At 36.6% G+C, this 24,907-nt stretch overlaps 1 protein-coding gene across 24 annotated transcripts in view; it reads left to right on the forward strand.

The window, feature by feature from the left end:
• KHDRBS2 (KH RNA binding domain containing, signal transduction associated 2) overlaps positions 1–24,907 on the forward strand; it is a 735,331-nt gene that overhangs the window by 313,836 nt on the left and 396,588 nt on the right. For 12 of the 24 annotated variants that reach the window (XR_010429445.1, XR_010429434.1, XR_010429428.1 and 9 more), the window contains exons 8-9: positions 16,641–16,692; positions 18,759–18,810. Coding sequence is in view for 4 of the 24 variants with exons in the window: in XM_064650303.1 (XP_064506373.1) it covers positions 16,641–16,692; positions 18,759–18,810 (104 nt within the window). In the remaining 20 variants the exon portion in view is untranslated. Of the gene's footprint in view, positions 1–2,419; positions 2,484–16,640; positions 17,730–18,758; positions 18,811–24,907 lie in introns of those variants that run through there. The other 12 variants (XR_010429441.1, XR_010429438.1, XR_010429439.1 and 9 more) reach the window with 7 other exon arrangements.

Below are 24,907 nucleotides of genomic sequence, written 5' to 3' on the forward strand. Positions count from 1 at the left end.
CTTGCATTCTGCTGGATGTTATATTGATGGGTAACAGCTCAAGGCCTGCTCAGTGACTACAGAAAGCAGCACTGCTGTTGATAACTTACTGGCCTTTTGACTGGGTCCCAAATGCTCTCCTTTTAAAGCTGACCTTTGGTTGCAGCTGCTTTGGTTTGTAAAAATGTATTGTGAAGAAATATCAACTTCTTATCTGCTGGCAAAAGATAAAGAGTTCTTGCGTTCCTTCTCCTCTAACACCACTCACTAGTCCAACACCCTCCTCTACCCAGGAAAGCAGGCAGTATGCCAAAATGCAGCTTCTTAAATTAGACTTTTCATATGTCTGTCTGCCAGATCTGGGTGGTAGGTCATCTCTCTGTTTTGAACATTGCAATAATTTCTTAGGTCTAAATCATAAACCTTGTATATATGACTAGATACATGATTTAACCCTGATGCTGCCAGTGCTTTAGTTCACCTTACATAATCCTGTAATTTCATTTAACAGGCTACTAAAGTCATTGCAAAATAATACAGAATGCTTATTATGTTCTACAAATAGAAGGTGTTTCTTGCACCATTTCAATAGGATGGTTTATAAATTTGGATAATTAATTTTCAAGGAACTAGATGACTCTAGATGATCCAGGAAGTCAATGCTCTGCAGTCATTATGTTCTGTAGAGCTCAGTTGGCTTTGGGAAAAATCTTTAAAAGTATTATTTTCATGTCATCTGTATGGCCACTTTCTGCAACTACTGTAGCAAATGGATTTCACCTCTCTGAGATACTGACATCAGCGTAATTCATTCACTCACATGAATGACTTCTGGCTAAATAATGAAATTAATGCACAACAATTATAGTTGCATTTTCAGTTCAAAAAAACACCACAGACATTTGTAGCTGAAAACTGACTGTGAGAGTTGTGCCTAGCCAGACACAATTCAAAACAACTTGACTGTCAGTTATCAGATACACACAATCAGTGGTCTCAAGTGAGATAGAGTGCATGCATTATTCTCAGAAATTATTCCAAGAATAATATAGATAGCTATTAAGTTCAAGAAATTAAAAATCTGATTACAGGCTGTTTGTGAACAAAGAAGTCAAAATTAGTTTAAGAAAATAATTGTTACAGATTGCATGTTTATCCCTATTGCACTTGTGAAATCTTTCTACTTGCACTCCACTGTCAACTAAGCTTCTCTCTCAAGGGTAAACTAATATTTTTAAAATAGTAATCCAATATAGAAAATGGCCTGAGCAATAATGTTATAATTAATGCAATATTGAGCTGATTGCCTGGTTCTGTTCATTTTGTGAGTCTATCTCACACAGTGTCCAAGAAAAAAGAAGCAAAAGTGACAACAACTGAAAACTAGCACAGAGAAAGTGTCACATTTTCTCTTTGGTTCACTGCAGATCAAAGTACAATGTAGTAGAATTCGTGGAGTTTGCAAGTTTTTCTGGGCAGAGACTGATTCTTGTTATGTCTGCCTGGTACCCAAGAACCAAAGTAGTCTGATCCTGAATTTGGTATCAGGTGCCAAAACCACAGTGCAAACTATAAATTACAATAGCAGTAAAGTGAAAGTGTGAATAATTCCATTTCCATTTAATTATGTCTTAAAAATTGAATTTTCTGGATGTCCACTCCACATAATAGCTGGGAATTGCTCATTATCAGGATGTAACTATTATCTAACATATTTTGGTAACGTTTTAATATGTTATTTACATAATTTTTGAAAACAATAAAAAAGTGAGTTTGAGACTCATAAGTCTGATTTTGCAGTCCTTGACCCCATTTCTTTCAATATGTGTTTTATTGATTACTGTATAAAAACTTTCCATGGATATCCAATAACTGTAAGGAAAAAGGCTGTGGAGAATCAGGTTTCTTTCTACAGGCAGTGGAATCATGCTTTCTTCTTCAGGATCAAAGCTGGAAACCTGTCAGTGTTTTTGGTAAATATAAGTAGTTTACAGGTTCCACACCATACAATACAGTCAGCTTTGTGAAAGCAAACTGTGCTGAGTTTGATAATACATAAATTTTTGGAATTACAGGTAAATGAGATCAGCACCTCTTTTGGCAGTTTAACAATACTGAATGATACAGTGGATGGTCTTTTTGCAGACCTTATTTTTGCAAATAGAATTTCTTTCAGTCTTTGTCACATCTCCTAGGTTTACATATTTCGGATCAAATTTGTTTTATGCTCAGTAGATAAGAAATGTGATGTACTATATAATAGCCATTATTGTCTCTGATACATTTTCCTTCATGTTTTTAAACACTTGCTATCCCTGAAACTAACTGGACTTTACTATCATGTCAGAGAGTTAAAATGTATTTCATTTGCTGTGCTCTGTTTTTGTTTTGAGTTTGTTACCCAGGATAATAGTGACATGGCTTTCTGAATTTGTTACAGTGTGCCTGAATATTATGACTACGGTCATGGAACAAGTGAAGAGGCTTATGACAGCTACGGTAAGGTCTGTTGTACCTTCAGCAAGTGTGAAATCAAAAGAAAATATCTGTCACTGACAACTCAGAAATTACTTCCATATTCTTTTCTTTCTTTCTCTGCTTTTACAAAGATCAAACAAAATAGATTTGTGTAACTTTAGGGTGAATTTTGACTTATTGAAAAAATTGGACTTATCAATTTCAATTAAAATTACAAAGCCAATTACTCACAGTCACAGGTCAGTTTAACTGAACTTCAGCAACACTGAAGTTTCTGATTAACACCTGAATATATTTCACAGTGTTAAATTTCAATCTGCTTGATATGCTAACAATACTATGCATCTGCTGCTGTCATGTGCATCACTTCAACCAGCAAGGTTTGTGAGATTTTGAAATACAGTCTTTAATCAAAACAGAAAGAAGGAAGGGGTGCTGTAACACCATGGGAACCCCCACTGTACTAAGATAAGGGAGCATCTCATGCCACACTAAGCAGTATGAGTAGAGGGAGAGTTGTACTCTGCACTTCCTCACCGAGTCTGTGTCTGAGCTGGAAAAGTTCCACTTCATGGGAAGCAAGGGCATGAAAGGAAACGAAGTGTTGCTCCAATGAATACAAACCATTTTCTAGGTTGCTTGCTATTAGTGATATGCTTTGATCCGTGTTTTCCTAACAGTAGTTATCATTACACTATACCATCAGATGGCAGAGTGAATCTCACTCTGAGAGTTTCACTGAAATAATAGAGCAAAGCTGACTACTGACAGCTTAAAGAGTGAACCTAGCATATTCAGGAGAAATGTCATGCTTGATTTACTGCTACTAATAAAGTATCCTATGTCTACATGGTGACTTCTGAAGCATTGTGAAAATGAGAGCTGCTGGAAATCATGCTGCAAATCAAAGTTACACTGAGGGGTTATATAAGGGTTACTGCTTGAAATAATTTTATTCATGCAGCTGTGAAGTAAATGTCACTGTAATGCAAACTTGCAGTTTCCTTTGTATTGGTATAGAAATAGACATTACTGAGATGTCAAAATGGTTGCATTGCATAATCAGAAATAACTTAATTTCTTTGTATAATCAGTTCTCACAATACATTTGGATAATATAATGTGCAGTCAAGCACATTTTCAATGCTAAACAAGTAATAATAATAACTTATCTGTATGAATGTGAGTGGTTTGGTTACCCTTTGTTTTGTTTCCTTTTTGCCCATGCATTTTTAATATCTGCAGTGGAATATCTTTCTTCCCCTCTCCACTGCTCTCCTGAATGCATTGCTAAGCTTTTGGGCTATGCAGAAAAGCATAGTCTGAGCTCAGCAGTAAGAATTACCCACTGTTTAACTTTTAATTACACTTCACCATGCTGAATCTCTATGTGTCTGGGCTAGACATTTAAAGTAGTGTCACTTTCCTTCCAATCTCTCATTTGTAAAACCAGAAGAATATCACTTGTTTTCCCAGCAGGGATTTTGAATGGACTAATTAGCTAAGGCTTACAAAGTGTTCATACCAGTGGCGTCATGACTAAATTTATGTTCTGCATGCAGCTCCTTTTTTTTTTCTTTCCATTCAGCAGCTGAAACAAATTCAAAATGCCTGAGTTTCCTTTACTAGATTTGTCTTAAAATACATAGCTGATAACTGTGGACTTGCTTTGGTTTTTGCTTGAACTATTTTTTGAGCTGGCATTTGAGTACAAAGATCAGAAATAGTATTATCAAAAACCTAGAATAAACATGGAATAATATTCCAAATTGAAATTTTGCTACTTTCTGAAAACAGATATGTTTATGTGTAAGTGTTTGTGCTCCTGTTGGTTCGTTTACTTTAGCAGATTAGTAAATTTGCTAGTTCTGTGCTTTGGAAATCTGTGTGTGAACTTCCTTCATCCCAAAGTCACCACCATTTATCTGAGGAGGTAATCTGAGTATACAGAGCTGTAGAGCTGTAGAATATATGCTTAACTTCCTTACTTTCTGAGTTCCTGGTGCATACACTGATGTTCCCTCTGTATCTGATTTGGGGCATCACCCCTTATCATCCTCTCACTTAAATTTACCCTAATTCTCTGTTCCCAGTTTTTACCTGGTTTTCAGGATGTTTTGTAATTCATTGTGTCTCCTGAATCCATCCCACTGTATAAAATCAACTGCCCCTTCATTTTTCACCATCCTGCAGAAATCAACAGTCTTTCATCTCAGTTCAGTTTCACACTTTGTTTTACCTTCCATAACAAGGCCATATTCCTCCTTTACAATTCTTTCTGGCATGCCTCTGCAGTTGAGAATTCCCCCAAACTGAATAAGACCACATACAAATGGTACATGAGCATAGAACTGGTGTCTTGTTGTCATGTCTTAGGTGTTTTGTGTAACAACTACTCTTTTCACCCTTGTCCATTCCAATAACAATATCTGAATTATCAAAGGTTTACTAGTTAGGCGTTTCTTTACTTTATCCCATGCATCCTCTTGCTTCCAGCTTATTTTTAGGGAGGTCAGTTCTCAATCCTCAGAAGGTTTTCTTTCATTTTCCATGAAGCAGTGAATACTAGTAACATTACTTCGTACTTACAATCTTTTTAAAGTATGAAATAGAGCTCTGTGTTACTTGCTAAGTATTATACAGCACCATATGATATGGTACTCCTCTATGAGCTGCCTCCTAGGACTTCTCGTTCTATCTGTGCTCCTAAGAAGTAGCAGGTGGGTTTTGTCTCATGGGTTCTTCTATGCTCCTTTTAAAAGCACTTGTGGAGAATTCTGACTAGGGAAACCGTTTCCACAGAAGTTCATAAAGAGTTATGGATTTATGGATTGTTCACAGTATGGTTGGAGAAATCACAGGGGTGTTTCAGAGCAGAGCCCACCCAAACACCATTTAATCCTCAGGAAGTTCCACATCTCTTTTGATTAGATGGAAGTACTAAACAAGAAAGGGCCTAAGTCACTTATCTGAGGCTGGGCAAGATGGATTCCTACACACTATTCACCGCTCTAAAATCCACAACTAAAGTGCCTTAACAACTTTTTCGTTTTCTATTGTGAAGTTTCCTGAGAATTCCATCCTGTTCAACTCCAACCAAGGAAACCCCCAAGACAATAGCAAAGTCAGCTGAAAGGAGTATTTATAAAATTGCACTACTTCCCATGACTTAGGGATGTTCCATGAATGAAAATTCAGAGCACAGAACCCTCTCATGTAGTTAGATTCTTAAGCTCTATTGTGACACGCTTGTCACCCAGGATCAAAGCAGAGACACTTCAAAGCATTCCCTGCAGCAGTCTCTGGGCACATGGAAATACACTACCAAGGAATTATGAGATTCCTACAAATTTTTTATAGGATCAGGATTATGCAGCTACTGCTAGAAATTTTGAAGATCACTGTTCCAGGCTGAGGAACATAAATTTGGGATGCAAACCTGAAAATCTTCTTGGGGATGTAGCCCTTATAGGCTTCCTCATGTGAGTTGTAAAGAAATATCTTTAGCAGGCTCTTTAAAGATAAAAGACCAGTCATTTAAAGTACTGTACAATTTTCAAAAATGTAAATCATCTAATCACACTCAATAAACATTTATGATACCTATGCAACCAAAGGTTTTTATATCTGCAGATAAGATTTTAAATCTAGGAGTCTAAACTAAGGTGACAGTGTCGTGTTAACTTGATGTTTATGTTTTAAAAGAGAAGGCATGAAATTGGATTCATTTATGAACAAAAAGGTTTATATTCCTTGCTCTCATTATGCTTTAATAATTTTTTGGTTTCCCTTCTGGCAGTGTTGTCATCTGAGGAGATATCTAGTGAAAACATGAATTTAATGATTTTTCTTATAAATCAATTAGGATATAATGTACACCTAAAATTTGGTAACTATGAACCTTTCCTTCCTATATGTAGTATCATGCCCAACTCCAAAAAGCAGCTTCACTGGACAGGACTACTGTTCGTGAAAAGCCCTTCGTAAACTGTTCACGTTCTCATTTCTCTTTCCATTTCCCTGTTTTGTTTTTTTTAGAGGAAACAGAATTCTTGATAAAGTGTTGGGGTCTGTTAGGCCACATTAGAAAGATAACAGAGAGTATGACTTGCTAGCAAGGCACATCCAATGCCTTAGAAGCTGTATTAATTACATCTGACCTGCCTCACAGTTGTTTCATCTGAACCCTTTTTCACCCTTGTACTGATCAGAGCACTCAAGGCTTTGTTTATCAGCTACTGTTTCTGGCTTTGTTCTTCCAAAGGCTGGGGATTCCAGCAGTAAGCTCTGCCAGTTGCTGCTGCAGAAGGTTGAAGAGGCTCCCACCCCTGCTTCCAGAGCTTGAGATTGCCATAGCAGTGAGAGTGTGCCTGTTGTCAGATGCTTTAGTTCACAGCCTGGTGCATATCCTGCCTTGTGTGTTACTTGAAAATGGTGGCAATTATGTTTTTATGTCAGGTCATGAACTGCCGTATCTGAGAGGCTAGTACACACAGACTTCTTGCTGCTACTACCAAAAAAGCAGAAAGAAACCTTAGGTAGAGGGTGAAAGGATAGGGTTAAAGTCTATAACCTCCTAAACCACCACAATTAAATTAGAATAACACCACCTGCCAAAGGCCTTAGGCAAGAGTTAGGAAGGTTAATCTGTAGCTTGCCACCTACACAAAGAGGGAAGACATAAATGAACTCCACTCACATCCTTGCTGCTTTTCAGGAGAAGCTTGCAAGGCTGTTTACTGCATGTGCTGCTATTGCATCAAGGAGACATTGTTTTGTTTTCTGTCTTCACCAGAAATTTTCAGCTGTTCAGATTTTCTCTAATGACCATGTTTTGTGGTGCATATTCTACTCCAGTTTAGCATTAAGTGCTCGCAAACAACTGGGTATTTGGCTTTAGGATAATTCCATCTTTAATTAAAATTGGAGAGTGTAACTGTTTAGTATAATTCCTTTTAATGTAAGACATCATTTAAGTTGTAAAATGCTGCCACTATGATTTAATTGACTATTTCACAAATAATTCCCTGCCAGTTACTCTATATGAGAGCTTTGCAATTGTGGTTTGCATTAGTTTACTAAGTAATGCTCTACAGAGATAGCACTTCATAAACAAATTCTTTATAGACCTTTATAGAGCTAACAACTAAAAATGTACAGCAATATTCCACCACATTTTCATTGTATCTTTTATTTTCTTCATTCTGTGTTTGTCCTTAAAAGTGTATTATCTAGTAAATTAAGAGTTTTTTACCATAACAATGATAGTTTCTGCTGAATAAGTAAAACTAAGTATATAATGATTAAATGTGGAGAGGAAGGCGTAAATGGAAGGTTCAAACTTCAGGAATTCTTATATATAGGTTGATTGAAGAGATGTTACCTTAGCACACATAAATTCTCATACTGTATTAAAAGACATACACGTGTTCATTTCATGGAGAAACTCAAGTAACTACCATCGTAGTGTGAAATAAATCCTGTAGTGATTAATCTATGGCAATGACAAAGTAAATGAAGCCATGTCACAATGTATACAGAAAAAATATTTGTACATTTTGAAAAAGCACTTTTTAGCAATTGCTCTCTGCAGATGAAGATAAGAGGTTTTTTCAGCTATTGAGTCCAAGTTTCTTCCTCATTTTTAATACCTTTGGTATTGTAGATTATTGGTCCTAATATTCATTATGCTCAGCATGCTAAGGGTTTCTTACCCTATTTTTTTTCTAGCCTAGTCCCATTTAAATTTTCAAATGTAGGAAATCAAGTGCTCGAATAGGTCACAGTGACTGACATGCAGATGTAAGAGACATAGGTCTGATTCTCCTCATTTCAGTGTTTGACTTCACTTGACTTGTGATTACAGACAAGATCTTTACTAACACTAGTTAACAAAGGCTTACTAATATGCACGGATTATTCAATTATATCATGGGAGTGTATATATTTGGTATTTGTTTGAAAATATCAGTGCAACATACCAAAGAAAACTTTGTTGTCTGGGTCTTAGAATCATCATAGAATGAATCACAGAATCATAGAATGCTTTGGGTTGGAAGGGACCTTAAAGATCATCTAGTTCCAATCCCCCTGCCGTGGGCAGGGTAACATTTCACTAGACCAGGTTGCTCAGAGCTCTATCCAACCTAGCCTTGAACACTCCCAGAGATGAAGAATTCACAACTTCTCTGGGCAACCTGTTCCAGTGCCTAAGCACTCTCACAGTAAAGTATTTTTTCCTAATACCTAATCTAAACCTACTCTCTTTCAGTTTGAAGCCATTTCCCCTTGTCCTGTCACTACATGCTCTTGTAAAAAGTCCCTGTCCATCTTTCCTCTAGGCTCCCTTCAGCTACTGGAAGACCACAATTAGGTCATCCTGAAGCCTTCTATTTTCCAGGCTGAACAAGCCCAATTTTCTCAGCCTTTCCTCATAGGGGGTGGCCCTCCTCTTCACTCTATCCAACAGCTCAATGTCCTACATGTACTGGGGACCCCAGAGCTGGATGCAACACTCCAGGTGGGGTCTTAGCAGAGCAGAGTAGAGGGGCTGAATCACCTCCCTTGACCTGCTGAACACACTTCTTTTGATGCAGCTCAGGATACAATTGGCTTTCTGGGCTGCAAGTGCACATTGCTGAGTCATGTCCAGGCTCTCATCCACCAGAACCATCAAGTCCATCTCAGGCAGGGCTGCTTTTGATCTGTTTGTCCCCCAGCCTTTATTGACACTGTGGATTGTCCTGACCCAGGTGCAGCACCTTGCACTTGGTCTTATTAAACTGCTTGAGATTCCCATGAACCCACTTCTAAAGCTTGTCCAGGTCCCTCTGGATGACATCCCATCCTTGAGATGTGTGGACCGCACCCCTCAGCTTGGCGTCATCGGCAAGTTTGCCGAGGGTACACTTGATTCCTTTGTCTGTGTCATTAATGAAGATATTAAATAACACTGGTTCCAGTATGGACTCCTGAGGACACTACTTGTTATTGATTTCCATCAGGATTCTGAGCCATTGACCACTACCCTTTGGATGTGACCATCAAACCACTTTCTAATCCATCTTATTGTTAATAAAGCATCTCAGAAGCAACAGGACACAGACTGTGCCATTGTGGTGGTGTTTTTCTGCAGTGTCTCAACAGAGCACACACCTGGCCCACTGTTTAGCCCATGCTGGGTGCTTCTACACTAGCATAGGAGCAAGAATTCTCTTTAGAAAATGATTTCCCAATTTTCTGTATTTTTTTCTTCTTTCTGCATCATTGAATGATTTCAAAGTACATGACTTTTAGTTTGAAACTAAAGCAAAAATTGTAATCCCAACTGTTTGTGAAAATTCACTTCCAGAGGCTCAAACTCAGGCCAGTCTGAAATGAAAAAATCTCTAGAAGCCGTATAGTGTGAACATCAACAGTCCTCAGCATCAGCTGTTTCACTCTGCAGATAGTTCCTATTTGTATGCACTGTGTGCTAACTTTGATATAGCACCTGTGTCCTGATAGAAGCTGTCCCAGCTAACAACCTTGCCATATGTGCCATGGTTCTGTGGAGTGTGCTGTGCTCCTGCATGATATTTTGGGGTGATAGAGGCATCTGGTGTTTTCCTGAGCACAAGGCAGATGTACTCCTGGCCCTGGGAACTCAGAAGTGCTCCTGAGTCTTCCTGTACAGTGCTCTATTTTTTCTTTCACTGGAAACAGGAGACTGAAGATTTCTACTGCATATGGATAAAAGATACAACAAATAAATTGCCCGTCTTTAATCTTCTATTTCAGTCATTCCTATACTTACTGATAGCAGCAATCCTGTTCCTACTGTGGGACAGAATGAACTGTCAAAAGTATTTTCTTGATTTTTTGCAAAATTTTATCAATTCTTTTACTGGTGGAATCACCCTAGCTATATCCCAAGTAGCATTCACTCCCTCAGAGATTTATGATTTTCATAAGAGCATGATTTTGAAAGTTCGTGGGAAAAGGAACACATTTTTAATTCAGCCATGATGACTAATGTGGGGACAATACTAGAGTTATTGCTGTTTTGTCAAGTCAGTGTTATAATTAGGTTATAATTCTTTCAAAAGTTCCCTATTTAAACCCACTGCATTCTTTTAACTGTCTGGATATTCTAAAACTTTAGTATTTCAGTTATTATGATACAACACTGAAAAAATCCACATGTAGCAAGAGAAAATAGATTGATTTTAATTTATAGTGACTTGTTGTGCTTACTCTATTACTCCTGAATTATAAATCATTTTCTATGACAAAATAAGCATAAGTAAATCATGCAAAACTTTCCTATGTAATATTTCAAATGTAATTTCCCTGCCTTGCACCGTGGGAACTGTTGACTTGGAGAATCTAAGACAGAAGTCCTGTAATACTGATGTGCATCTATTTAATTCCAGATGCAATATGACACTGCATATTTCATGTTGCATGACCATAAAGTAGTAGAAAATTTGTTTTTACTGAAGAGAAAAACAAAACTCCCTCACACTGTCACATTCACAGTCACCTCACAGCAACACTGATAATAGTCTGTTTCCTCCCTGCATTACAGTTTCTCAATCTAGTTTTTGATGTACTTTGATGCTTCTCCTTTCCTGCCTGTGGCAGGTGTTCACTGCAAGAGTGGCTGAAGTCTTCCAAGAAATCATTTTCTGTAGCTCCTGCTGTCGTTACTTAACCTGCAGGGGGGGCTGGCAGAGGGGCGTGCACAAGCTCATCTCCTTCAGTGCTAAGTCAGCTGGAGGATGTCTGTGATTTTTTACCACCTGATTAAGCCGGGGAAGCTCACAATACTAAAGTAGATTTGGAGTAGTCGTGCAGTTTAATTTGTTGGCCCTCCTGAAGAGAAGGTACTGTCAAGCATAGGGGCAGTAGTCGGGTTTTTTAACAGCTACAGACATGTTCAGAAACTAGACTGTTAAACCACAAGGTTTTCCATTAATTTCTAGTTTTTAAGCTATATAGCTATATATAGTTTTTGTAGGGGTTTTTATAGGTTTTTGAGCATGGTGTAAGTAAGCATAATGGTTTTGAGCCTGTGTTTTGAAATCATTTTTTGTCTTCTGAAGATTCCACATTTCAAAGAAAGGTACCATTTGTGATTTGAAAGATAGTCACTTAGCTGTTCTTCTCACAAATTATAAAATGCATAGATGTCAGGTCAGAAAATCCTGTGTATTTTTCAAGGTTTGCAGACAAGCAAGAAGAGACCGGAAGAGTGAAAAAAATAAGTGGATGCTCTCCTTAAAAAAAGAAAAAAGACAAGTACTTGTTCTTGAATTTTTGTCTAAAATAATATATACTTGTCCAATTATGACACAAGAAAACTGCTGCTGTCTTTTCCATGTGGATTTATGGGGTGAAACATTTGCTTTGTCAATGTTAGTTGAGCTTCAGTCATTAGCTTGTGTAGGGCAAATTTTCCATCCACTGCTTAGTACTTTGTCTCCATCCATCTTTTCATGGAGGGAGAAGTTTGGAGGCTTACTAGAAATACAGCACAAATTGAATTATCCAAAGAAAAGCATTCTAATTTTCAGCGTTCTCGCTTTAAAGCAATATGTCTGGTTTCTATTGGGTCTTCTGTTCAGCATATCTATATCACTTTTCTCTTACTGCTCAGGCAATTAACTACATCTCAGAACACCCCAGGGAGATAGGTATTCTTGTCTCATTCTACCAGTGAGGAAGCCATACCACAAAATATTGAACAGTTATCCAAGGTCACTGAGCAAACAAGGAGTAGAGCTAGTAATCACAATTCCTGAATTCCACTTGAACTCTATCCCAAGTGCAGCATGCTCTCTGCACATGCATGCAGTACAAATGACCTTGCAAAAATGGTGGAGATTTTTGCTTATAGGAAATAAAAATATTTTATTCTGAATTAAAAGCAACTTCTGTTTCTAAAACACTGAAAGCTAAGTGAAAAATTAAATTAAACCATTATACTACTTGCTGTTATATATATCATAACCATCTGAACAGAATAGCTCTTTTTAATCTCTTCCTGGCCACCTGTCCAAAATAATTGACCAGAGATTAATAAAATTGTGCCAAATAATTGTGGGCAATACTCAGATGTTAAATAATTTATTAGGAAGAAAAAGTGATCAGGTCTTTATTATTACAGGGACTAAGCAATGAATATAAATACAAAAATATTAGAAAATAACACATTCATATGTAAATCACATGCTGTTAATATGTATTTTTATTTTAAAGCATCCATTAATGTGATCTGCCTTTAATTATTTCATTGTTTCCCTTTTTGCATTGTTTCCCTTGTCAAAGAGTTTTATTCAATGCTGGAAAATTCCATGACAAAGTTGCAGAATGCAGATTGAAGAGTGAAAAAAAGGTGTCTGAATATGTGCTTTTCTTGAATCTTGTACTTCAAGTCATTTAAGCATGTGATGATATCCATATGGATGAGCCACTGAATTTTTCTGTGCTTTCAATAATACGTAGGTAAAATAGTAAGACAGAAACAACTTCATATGTACCTATCTCTGTGCTATAAATGTTACCATTTAGATCTCATATTCAGAGGAAATTCTCAGCTTAAAAATGGTATGATCTTTTTTCATTCTGTCTCTCCAGTAAGAAAAAAAATCTAACTATAATTTTGTATTTAAACATTAGATCAAAGCTAATGAGTCTCCTAGCAATGATCAAACAATAATGTTCAAAGATAGCCTCAACTAATATATCAATAGTCTGTAATAGATACTGAAAGCATTTATATAACTCAATGAACACAGTATAATAAATAAGAGTCAATCTGAACCATAAAAAGCACTGCAAAAATACTAACATATCATTTCATCAGTCATAAACCAAGGGTGCTGATTGACTGATAATAATTAATTTTATATCCTAAAGGTGAGCTTCAAATACCAATTGACAGGGAGCATACAGCAAACTGAAAGTATGCAGTGTAATTAAAAGGGTTTTGCCCATGTCTTTAATTTCTTATCAAAGAAGCTACAACACTTGTTACCACACCCACAGGAAACCTCATGCCCAAGCACACTCAGATTCCTCACATATAAACGCTATTAGGTTTCCCTCATGCTGCTATAACTTATAGTTTTAGTTTCTGAAAGCGAAACATACAGTATTTCTCCTTAACTTAGAATGTCAAAGTTGGAAATAACACCAAGTTCCTGAAAAAGCCGGACCCTCTGCCCTCAGTTATTAAGCTCCCTGTGTGGATTTCTTTTCAGTCACAGTCTTTGGCACCTGATAGCACTGGGGACAGTCAGAAGTGAAAAGGACAGGGCATGAGTGGAGTCTGCTGTGGCATAAGGACTGGATGGGGGTCTGGACGTCACAGAGGGAAGAGAAAGGTCAAACTGCACAGAGTTTCTTTCAACAGGAATCAGAAGAAGGAAAAAGAATCAGCGTTAAAACACAATGACCACCCTGCACATTTCTTCAGCTCTTGGTCAGTCTCTCACTTGCAGTTCTCCCAATTACCTTTTCATCTCCAAAGCTACACCTGTTACCTGCTCTTCACCTAAAATCTCTCTCAGTTTCCACTTCATTAACATGTGACTTTACTAAGATTAAGGCTCTCTTTCTGTCCCTTTTTGGTACAATCTTTCAGAGACAGGCTCCACTGTTCTCCTGTTCTCAAACACAGTGAAACTGAGCCTGGTAATCCAACAAGCTACTGAGGTAGTCTATATGGCTCCAGTCTTCTAAGACTGTTCCTGAAGACAAGAGATTTCCATTCTCAGAAGCCCCGTTTCTTCCCTCGATGCTGAAAGAAGAAAGCTTACATTGGATTTCTGAAGTGGAGACATGAAAGACCAGCTTGGCACATCAAGGAACCTTTAATTACTGGCATGCAGATATGTTGTTGTTCTTTAAAAATCCCCACAGGAAAAAACCCACTAGTAATCTGACTTCTTTTTTGGTGTGGCTCCATCTTGAAATTTATTGGCATAGTGTGATTCAGAGACTCTTGATAGTGCTGCTCCCTATCATGTTCCTTTCTCCACAATAAATATATAATCCTTTACTGCTGTATGAGTGGTAGATGCCAGTGTTTTCCCACTTGAAGGCCGTAATCCCAAAAGTTCCATCTGTGTTTTGGCTGTGGATTCACCTGTTAGTACACTAGGGTCTATCGTGCAATATCAACAGGAGCTGTTAGCTGTCAACCATGGTGTCGATAATGGTGTTAAAGTTTGAAATCAAGCAAATAGGTCCACCATATTACTGAAAAAGAGACTTGTACCACAAATTACAATTCTGGTTTTGTACTCTGTCAAGAGCAGCAATTTGGTTTAAGAACAGTCAAGGAAAAAACAGCTTCCTCCGGTTGGTAATATAAAGTAATTTTTCACTGCATGAGGACTACCAAAAATACTGCACATTTCACCTTTATATGAAGGTGTTTCTGTCCAGATGACTGTGAGAGGACTGAAAGGGAACAAGAAATGGGTTTGTCTTTGTGTTGTACATTTAGTGAGTATTTTTACTACTTCAGTCGTTTTCATTTATATAAATAAAGCTTCTCCTTTTCCATATAAATCTCACTTCTCCCCGAGGCCTCTCTGCAAATGCAGTGACACTTCAGCAAAGGGTAATTGAAGCTGCAGCAAATTTACAGCAAAATGCCATTTTTAAAGGGTGTAATGAAACATATTGCAGAGAGAGGATTTTTAAATTCACTATATGGAAACTGATTCCCTCTAGGAATGAGAAACCTGAGGATTTAGAACTATATCATATTGGCTGCCTCTTCTTCAGCCCTGTAGGCAATAGCTTTCCACAGTAAACTTTGGTTTCGTGTGACCATAAAACCCCTGATATTCAACAAGAGAACATCCTGAAAAGCTCAAAGAAAAAGAAAATAAATGGAGTGCACCAAAAAATCACAACAGGAATGTTTTTTGTTCCATAGCAAGATCAGCTGCTACCAAATCTTCTCCAGAGATGTCCACTCCTAATACATGCAACCTGAGCCTCACTGTAAGCTGTATAGCTGCTTTTCCCTCATACCCTGTGCCTTCCTCTCATACCGGAAGGCAACAAGATAATGAAATGTAGTTGCAAAGAAGACATCTTACAGAGAAGAAATAGCTTTCAGAATTTTAACAGGCTTTTAATGTTTTATATTTTCATTTTTCTGTTTTCACATAGCATTATCATTTTACAAAAGGAATCTTTGATACCTCTTTCAACCATTTAGTATTTTTGTCTAGTGCCAGCTAATTATTTTCTTAGTGGCCACATAAATCAGCAGTCATTAGCAAAAACAAGATACTAGGAATATTGCACAATGATGTGTTATAAGATCCATGATACATTATGGTTTCTGCATTTCCATTTTAATCACTCTGTATGATCAGTTGAAGTCAGTGGAAGACAAAACCAGAAATCATTTCACAATCCACTAGCTGATTTAGGAGAGAATTCAAGTTTTGGGTTCAACTGCTAGACCACAACTGAAGGTAATTTCCTGATTGCTCAGAGTTAGCTTCCAAAATACCTTGTCAGGGAGGAGGAGACGATTTATAAAAACTTTGTAAGAACTGAACTAGATTTTTTATCCTTCTGAGCATATTTCATTCACAGAATTTGAAAAAGTATTCTAAAGATAATGCAAAGTAAAATCTCTTTTTGCTTAATGCAGTAGGTTCACTGCTACACATTGTTTTTTCTTCCATTATTTTCTTTCTTTTCATCTCAAATGGAAGTAAAAAATCAAACATGCCTCTCTTATCCTTTCATGATTCAACTTCTCATCTTGTTACCATACCAATTACATTAAATGCTATTCAAATTTGTGCTTTAACTTAAATGCTAGAAACTCAAAGCATCAAATAAATTCTGAACTGGTAGACTTACACAATAATTTTTCCAGAGCTGTCTGTACCATCACCACAGTAGTTTTTCATTCTCTGCTGAAAGTGAAGGTGTAAGACTTTGTTCTTCCTGAGATAGACTGATTGCCTGTGTAGAGAAGTAGGTTAGTTTTCTGTAAGCTTTTGTAGGAGGGTAAAGCAATGGATGATAACACCATCCTCATTTTAATTTTCTAAAGGTTTCAGACAAAATATTCAAGAATTTTGACAGCCATTAGCAGTGGCATCCCCTTGTTCTTTCAGTTTTAGATATTTACAAAATTTGTTTTTCTCTTCTGTTTTTAGCACAAGAAGAATGGGCCACAACCCGTTCCAGCCTAAAGGCACCACCTCCAAGGTCAGCCAGAGGGGGTTACAGGGAACACCCCTATGGTAGATATTGAAGGTCCTCCTCATCTGTGACCTCATCTCAAAGACAATTAATAGCCTGTGGTCTCCACATAAACAGCAACAAGACAAGTAATAGTCCATTTCTTTTCTATCCTAGGGATTACTGCTCATTATTATCCTATGTACTACTTGTATTTCCTATAACATTGGCGTGACATTGGCATTAGTATTATTTTATAACACGGACTTAAAAAAACAGAGACAAAAATCCTTTGGCAAACATTGTCTATAAACTATTCAAAGATGATGTTCTATTGGTTGTATTCATTGCTGTGTGTAACTTAAAAAGCATGACACTGTTACAGATCTCGAGTCTCTACATACTAGCTAAGGCTGAGTTTCTGTTTAGGGTTGCTAAAAGACTGTAATATGATTATTTTTTTCCTTTTCCTTTTTCTTTTTGAACCAGACAATAATCAAGCTGTAGATAAGATGTTTAACCTGTCTTTTTTAATATATGTTAGTTTAGATTAAGATGTTCGATATTCAGTTTGTAAATTTAATTTTAAATGCTGTTTTAATGGGGTTGAAAACAAGCAGCTACTGTATGTATGTAGCTAACTGAAGTTGTTCAGTGTTTTAACCTGTATTTGTTAAAAAAATCACTTAAAGTTCCATGTGTAAGCTTCTCTAAATAGGAAACCATAATTTTGTCAAATATGTTTGCCATAATTTGTCAATAAAGCTGAAACCTTTTGTAACAAACTAAATTTGGAATTACTTGTTTTCTAGCTTTAAATGCCTGCTTTATTTCTTTTTCAAGAGATGCCTAAAATGTTTTTATATAAAAATTACAAAAATGAACCCAAGCCTGTTTTAAGATTTTTTGTGTAAGACTTTAAAAGTTGTATTAATAACTTCTGGTTGTTAAATAATTTAAAAGTTAACAAACTAAACTGTTACATGAATCATGGTTAGTATCCACTAATGTATAACATGTTAATGGAAAAAAATGCTTTAGAACAATAAATGGATTTTAAACTATCCTTTAAGCTTGATCTTGCTAAACACAAACTCTGATTGACTTGTTTGTATTAGCATGTCTCTCGTGAGAATGTAATGGAGTTTAAAGAGGTAAGATTACCACTTACCACTGTTAGACTGTCTAAATGCTAGTTCTTCAACCTTTGAGTTTCCCCGCACATTAAATATCCCATTCAACATGTAAGCATTGCATAGATTCACCTATTTGTTTTCACTCAGAAGAGTGCGTTGACTGCATTTTTCGTAGTATATAACAATTTGTCTTGATAAACAAATCATCAGTGTCACTGCCCAGTTGTTGGTACTCAACTTCAAAAACTTTATTTGTAATTTTCAGTGCTAAATATCACCGCCCTTGAAGGCAGTTTAGAGGGCTGATATTCTTTTGAGACTATCAGACTTGATGGCTGATGATTATTAAGGAAATATGTCGCAGGACTCAAAGGATGACTAAACGTTAAACAGGTAACACTAATAGTAACTCTGTAATTTTGAGTATGCAACAGTAATGTAAAATATTCTCAGTTATTAAGTTACTGATAGTTAAAAAAGTAAACCTACCAAAAGATAACAAATAGGTATATAGGCTATTAAAACAACTAATTAACATTAACTAGTGACAACAAAATTATTCTACAATATATAACCCTCAACGTAATAAACAGAACTAAAATTAACAATAATAGTAATGCAACTCTTGCTAACAACAAATATATAACCTAAATTTTGATGAAGAAAAAAAAAGAACAGAAGACTTGATGGTAGGGATGCCAAAACTGTTTATCCTTTAAATACAGTCTTTTTGTTTACAGTGGCTTTTTGTCAATGTGATTGGTTTACTTTTTTGATGAGACTAAAGTACAGGCCGATTGCTGTTCAGTTTGTGAACAAAATCTCTTGCAGCTGGAGTTGCATGCTAGCTCTTTTTGAATAGTTTATGATGAGTATGTTTTGTCGTTTGAAGTGTTTAAGTGAATTTAGTAGGCTACATGATGGTTACACTGAGTTTATTCTGTCTCGCTGTTTCAGGGACACACAGGCACTGGACAGCTAAGCAGCAGATCTGCTGAGAAGTGTTCAGGTAAGCTCTGCTGCATCTCAGGGGGTTTTCCTATTTCCTATTTTATCTGTGCATTTGTGTTTATTAACAACATATTCACCAACATTTTTAAAATAAATATTTCTTTCCAGCAGTGTTTCTCTGCGTAGCAGCATAATGATTATGGTGTAATGGCAATCAAAACATTTACTTTTATATATTATGATACCTCTCACTTAAATAAAAGAAGTGTTGTCATCTAGCTTTTTAATGGTAAATATTAAGATGGTATATTTTTATAACTGCTCCTGCTAAAAACATGAGCTGCTGTTTACTAAAAGTATGCCTACATTTTGAAAACAAGCTAGTCACATAACATAAAAAAATACAACACTAGCTTATCCTTGCTTCTGAAAATATGTATCATTTCTTCCTATGACAAATGTATCTGTATAGAGACAGGAAGTTTGTTATTTATTCTTATGCTTGGTATGTTTTTCCTTTTTATGCTTTAGAATGGCAAGGACAGTAATGGTATTACTATGCAATGGTATGGATCAAGGCATCACTTTCTAATATTTCTCTGTTTAAATACATTTAAACATAAAGATTTGTCTTGGGTGATTTTTTTAAATAGACTTCAGATTATATATGAGACTTTGGCTGAAGACAAATTTTGACTGGAAACAAACAAAAAAATTCAGCTCAGTTACAACTTTGTCCACAGATTCAGAAGCGTAAACCTAATCACAATACAAAACCTACAAATTCTCGTCCTCTTTCATGATTGTTAAACCACATAAGAGTTAATAAACAAAACTGATGACGTTGTGCGCCAAATACACAATCTTAGACACATTTATTACTCTGGCATCTTTTCCCATGACTGTGGTCTGGCTGATTTAACATTTTCCAGCTATTGTGGTATTCAACGGTTACTTACAAACCACAAGTTGTATTGTATAGCAAGATATAAAAGATTTAATTTTCCTCTCCAAAGGGTTGCCTCAAGGTCTTTATAAATTAGTTTTATTTATGTGCTGCAACCACTCTACAGGCCAGAGTGATATAACATGGAATTAAGGTTTGTCTGCATATTGCAGGCACATCAGTGTGAATGTACCACTGTAGGAAAAAGCTTCCATCTACCCACCTTGCATGTAGTTATGCAAATTTGCTTCATTCAGGGTATATCTATACAAAAAAGAAAAATACTTTCCACTCCTATAAATACATTTTCATCATACTGGTTTAACCGTGATTATAAATTACTATACATTATAGATTTTACTATATAAGTATTCCAGGAAATGCTCACATGCCTTATTGAAATGATAAATTACATAAAGCTGTGACTAGGTCATACCTGATGTGAGATCCAGGGCAAAATACATAAAACTAGTTTCTCGCTTGCGTATCAGATTTTTATATGAGGGTAACTACTGTGAACTCCTTGAGGATAGACTCCAATAAATATAGCTTTTTAGCAGAACAGTGTCCTTTAATATTCCTGTCTCCAAGTCCACTTTAAAGCCATTATTTGTGTAGATTAAAAAAAATGGCAGAATGTATCAGTAAAATTATGCATTGTGAAATATTCTTATATAAGAATTATTTGGAAAAAGTAGGTTAACAATTAACAGTGTAAGCAACTGTTTTTGCAAACAGTTTTTCTACTGATTTTCAGGAAAATAGTATGAAAAATTACCCATGACTGCATGTGTTCTGTGCCAACTGCAAAGTATAGTTCACAACTGTTTCCGAAGTCTTGCAGTTAATCAGCTATGTCTTAGGAAAACAAAAATCTACCTTCTTAATTTGTGAAAGAGTAACAAGAGAGTCTGCTTATTCTAATTATCTTCAGGTCTCCTGTGGAACGTTGTGACATATTCCACACATCCACCAGTCAGGTCAGCCATAATTTTTAGGTCCTAAAAATTTATGTGCATCATCAGAAAACACATAACTTCACTTATGCTGCAGATTATTCCAGGACACTGGTCACCAGTTAAACATTTTCTTTGGCTGAATTCACATACCAATTAGTTTTAATTGTAATAGGAACTAAAAGCAGTATAAAATATCAAAACAATGAGTTAAAAAGCACTGGAAAAGAGAGGTGGGAAAAGCAAAATCTTGTTAAAATATTCTAAGATTTTTTTTCTTTGTTTGTCCAGGTTGACCTCATCCATAGAACAGTTTGATCTTTAAAAGAAAAGAGTGCAATATAGTTTTTAGTACTTAAATCAACAAATTATATTTTAGTCTAGGAGATGTTTTGCGTGTATTCAAGAGCCATTTTAACTAGAAAAATTAGATATTCCTAATGAAGCAACCTCTATTAGAAAATGAAGTAGCACCATGTAATTATTTCTTTCCTATTCAGCTTATCTTACTCTGTTTTAACAAAGGGCTTAAATCTTCATATGAATAAATGAAAATCTTAGGAAATTCCTGACCTCACCACAAAGGATGCTGACAACGTTTTTCTAACTCTGTGAGGTCCTCAACCTCCATTCAGCATAACAGAGCTACAGCCATAAAGACAGGAGATCTGTCTTCTTACTCCATGTTCAGTCTGTAGCCCAGCCATAATTACTCCATTATACCCAAACCTGCATAACACTGATGTTACTGAAAGTGAATGAGTGCATGTGAAACAGGTCACTGTGTGGTAGCTCTGAAGAAATGGATGTGAACACCTTGTGACTAAGCATGGCAGGTTGGAAGAACCTGTGTCTCCCTATTGCCAGAGAACCAAACTACAGCCAGTACTGCGCTTCTGAGCTGAGTATCAGGAATTTAGTAAAGCGACCAAGTTACTGTTAGAATCATCAGTTGAAAGGCTTAACATTTTACCATAAAATATGGATTTATAGTCATGGCTAGGCTTCACGAATGAAGATTTGGGAGGGGCTCTACCCACATTTGTTACAAGCGCCCTGGTGGCTAAAAAGGCCAATGCGAGATAGAGAAGTCTGGTTGCAAAAGGCACAGCAGAAAGACTCCTTAGGTGCTATTGACAAGACATGGTTCTTTCTGCGTTTCGTTTCTCCTCAAGAGTAGTCCCGCGTGTGTTCTCAAAAGAAGCAGCAGCGTTATAAATGGTGTGTCTCCAGACCTCCTGATTGGAGGCCAGAGTAGACCAGTGATGAAGATCAATATGGCCAAGGCTGAGATGTTGTTTCAGGAAGTCCCTGTAGCTCCACTTCGGGGCTCCTCTCTTGCGGCAGCCAGTGGCAAGTTCACCATAAAGCAAGATCTTAGGGAGGCGGTGGTCCTTCATCCTTGAGACGTGTCCTGCCCAGCGCAGCTGTGTTCTCAGCAACATGGCCTCAATACTCATAACAGGTGCCTGTTCTAGAACAGACGTATTAGTCACATAATCTGACCAGTGGATGTTTAGGATTGTACGGAGACAGCATTGATGGAAACGTTCTAAGAGTCGCAGGTGGTGGCGGTAGATGACCCATGATTCAGATGCATATAAAAGAGTAGACAGCACAATGGCTCTGTAAACACTGATCTTTGTACTTTTCTTCAGGTGTTTATTTCACCAAACTCTTTTATGGAGTTTTTCAAAAGCTCTATATGCCTTTGCTAACCTGTTGTCTATCTCTCCGTCAATCTTACCGTCCGAGGAGATGATGCTACCTAGGTAATTAAGCTGCTGGACTGATTTGAGCTCTGATTCACCAGTGGTGATATGGGGATGAAGGAAGACTTCCTGAGGTGCAGGTTGATAGAGAACTTCTGTCTTCTTCAAGTTGACTTCCGGCCCAAAAAGCACAGCAGCCTCTGCAAAGCAGGATGTTAAATGCTGCAGAGCTGCTTCTGTGTGGGCAACAAGGGCGGCGTCATCAGCATAAAGCAGCTCCCGGACAAGATGGTTTAAGGTCTTGGTGTGGACCTTCAATCGCCTTAGGTTGAATAGGCTTCCATCGGTATGATATCAAATGTAGATACCATCTTCTTCATTGAGGTCTGCTGTGGCCCTTTGGAGCATCATGCTGAAAAAGATTGTGAATAGAGCTGGTGCAAGAATGCAACCTTGTTTCACACCATTCATTATTAGAAAGGGCTCACAAAGTGCATTGCCATATCTGACTTGGCCACGCTGATCCTCATGAAGTGAGATGATCATTTTAAGGAACTTGGGGGGACATCCTAAACGTTCCAAAATCTGCCATAGACCTTTTCTGCTCACAGTATCAAAAGCTTTGGTGAGGTCAACCAAGGTTACACAGAGACCTTTGTTCTGTTCCCTACATTTCTCTTGCAGTTGTCTGAGAACAAATACCATGTCTGTGGTACTCCTGTTGGCTCTGAAACCACATTGGCTTTCAGGTAGAAGTTCTTCTGCTGTAGCAGATACTAGGCTGTTCAAAAGTATTCTTGCAAGGATTTTGCCAGCAATGTTCTCATGAAATATCACCCAGGATTATTATCTTAAGGTTAAAATCAAGAACATGTAGGTGATGCATTGTGTTCAAATAAAAAAAATTTGGTCTACATTAGTGATGTATTTCCTTCATGTTTGACAGTAGGACTGTTGTTTTGTGAACCATCTTTCTCAGAAGTCCAAAGTTTTGCAACAAATATCACAACTACAAAATTATAAATAGAAGTAAAGGAGAGTCATAGAATAAGCTAAACATTGGAAAGAAGAAGTCTTTGTTAATGTCTGAAAGAAGTATATGATCTATTAAGGAAAGGAAGTCCTAGAACATTTTCCATATTGTATTGCATTAAAATGCAGAAAATGTTAAGTTGAGATTGTATAAAGGTTAAGTAGGGACAGCACTGGATATCAGTGTTCTTCTTGCAACCTTCTTAGAGATACCTCATGTTCTGTAAAGTTACTGGTACACTTCCTGTCTTTTATGGAAAAATACTGTGTAAAAGGAAAAGACAACTGAGAAAATCTACTTGAATTTCCTAAGCAGCTACATATTTTGACAGAAAATTGTTCTCCTGTAATTTCCTGTAATTTCTTTTGTGAAAGAAATACCAAATCTAAACAAGATTATAATCTCTTTACGCAATCTATTTAGTACAACGTTTTAGCAAAGATGTTAAAGAAAATAGTAATTTTTTTCCGTAAGTATTACCTGAATTCTTTTATAATGCTGTAGATGGCAAGAAGATAAAGTTGTTTTGGGAAAAAATTTCATGGAGTCAGAATCATAGGTTATAAATTAATCTTATGTGACAAAGAACCAACTTATCCCTCTATCAGAATGTATGAATTTTTGGGATTGAGGAGGACAGAGTCTATTTGTAGTGCATTTTTTCTAAGGTAGGATTAAAAAAAAATTCATTTCACTAAGACATTACAAAGTTTTTGCATGAAAAGGAAGGCCATAGTTGAAAGGGCTGGCTGTAATTAATGCCCAAAAAATAAAGATCATATTTGTTATTATTTCAAGTCATCCTCTGTTGTCAACAGATAAAGTACAAAAAGAACCCTAATTAACATGTAAAATCACAGGAAAAACTGAAAACAAAGAAAACAATCCTAATGTCTTCTGAAGGTTTTTTTGTCCTCCAAAAAAACTTCGATGCACTCTGTGATTTCTGCCAGTTATTAAAACTCAAGAGTTATCAGAAAAAGTATCATGTGTTATCAGTTTTACTGTACTGATCTGTGGAGACAGAACAGCCACATAGGTAACTCTCAAACCAATTATGGCTTTAAAGATGATCACCATCTTCCATTATGTTGTTAGCTAATTAAATTTTTCTAGTCATTACTATTTATCATTGAGACCTGACAAAAACCTTTGAAGTCATTAAGCCTTTGCTTTTTCTTCATCTGGTTTTGTTTCTGGTCCTGTAGACTAGATGCTAACATCCATTTAGAGACTTTAAGGAAAATTATTCCCACTGAAAGATTTGCTGACCTACATACTTATTAGACAAATCATGAGCTTCTCTCATGAATATGCTGATATCTTTTAGTGAAGACATACTGTATACAATATTTATGTTCTGAGACTATGGAATCTGAAGACTAACTGTGCCTGCCAGTATGAGCACGGGAAAGATTTTCTGTCCTTTCACAACCTCTGGTTGACTAAATAATTTGTATTATAACTCAACATTATAACATGTTGAAATAAATCTCTAAATCATGCAT

This window comes from Pseudopipra pipra, chromosome 3 (genome assembly GCF_036250125.1).
Source record: "Pseudopipra pipra isolate bDixPip1 chromosome 3, bDixPip1.hap1, whole genome shotgun sequence".
Lineage (NCBI taxonomy): Eukaryota > Metazoa > Chordata > Aves > Passeriformes > Pipridae > Pseudopipra > Pseudopipra pipra.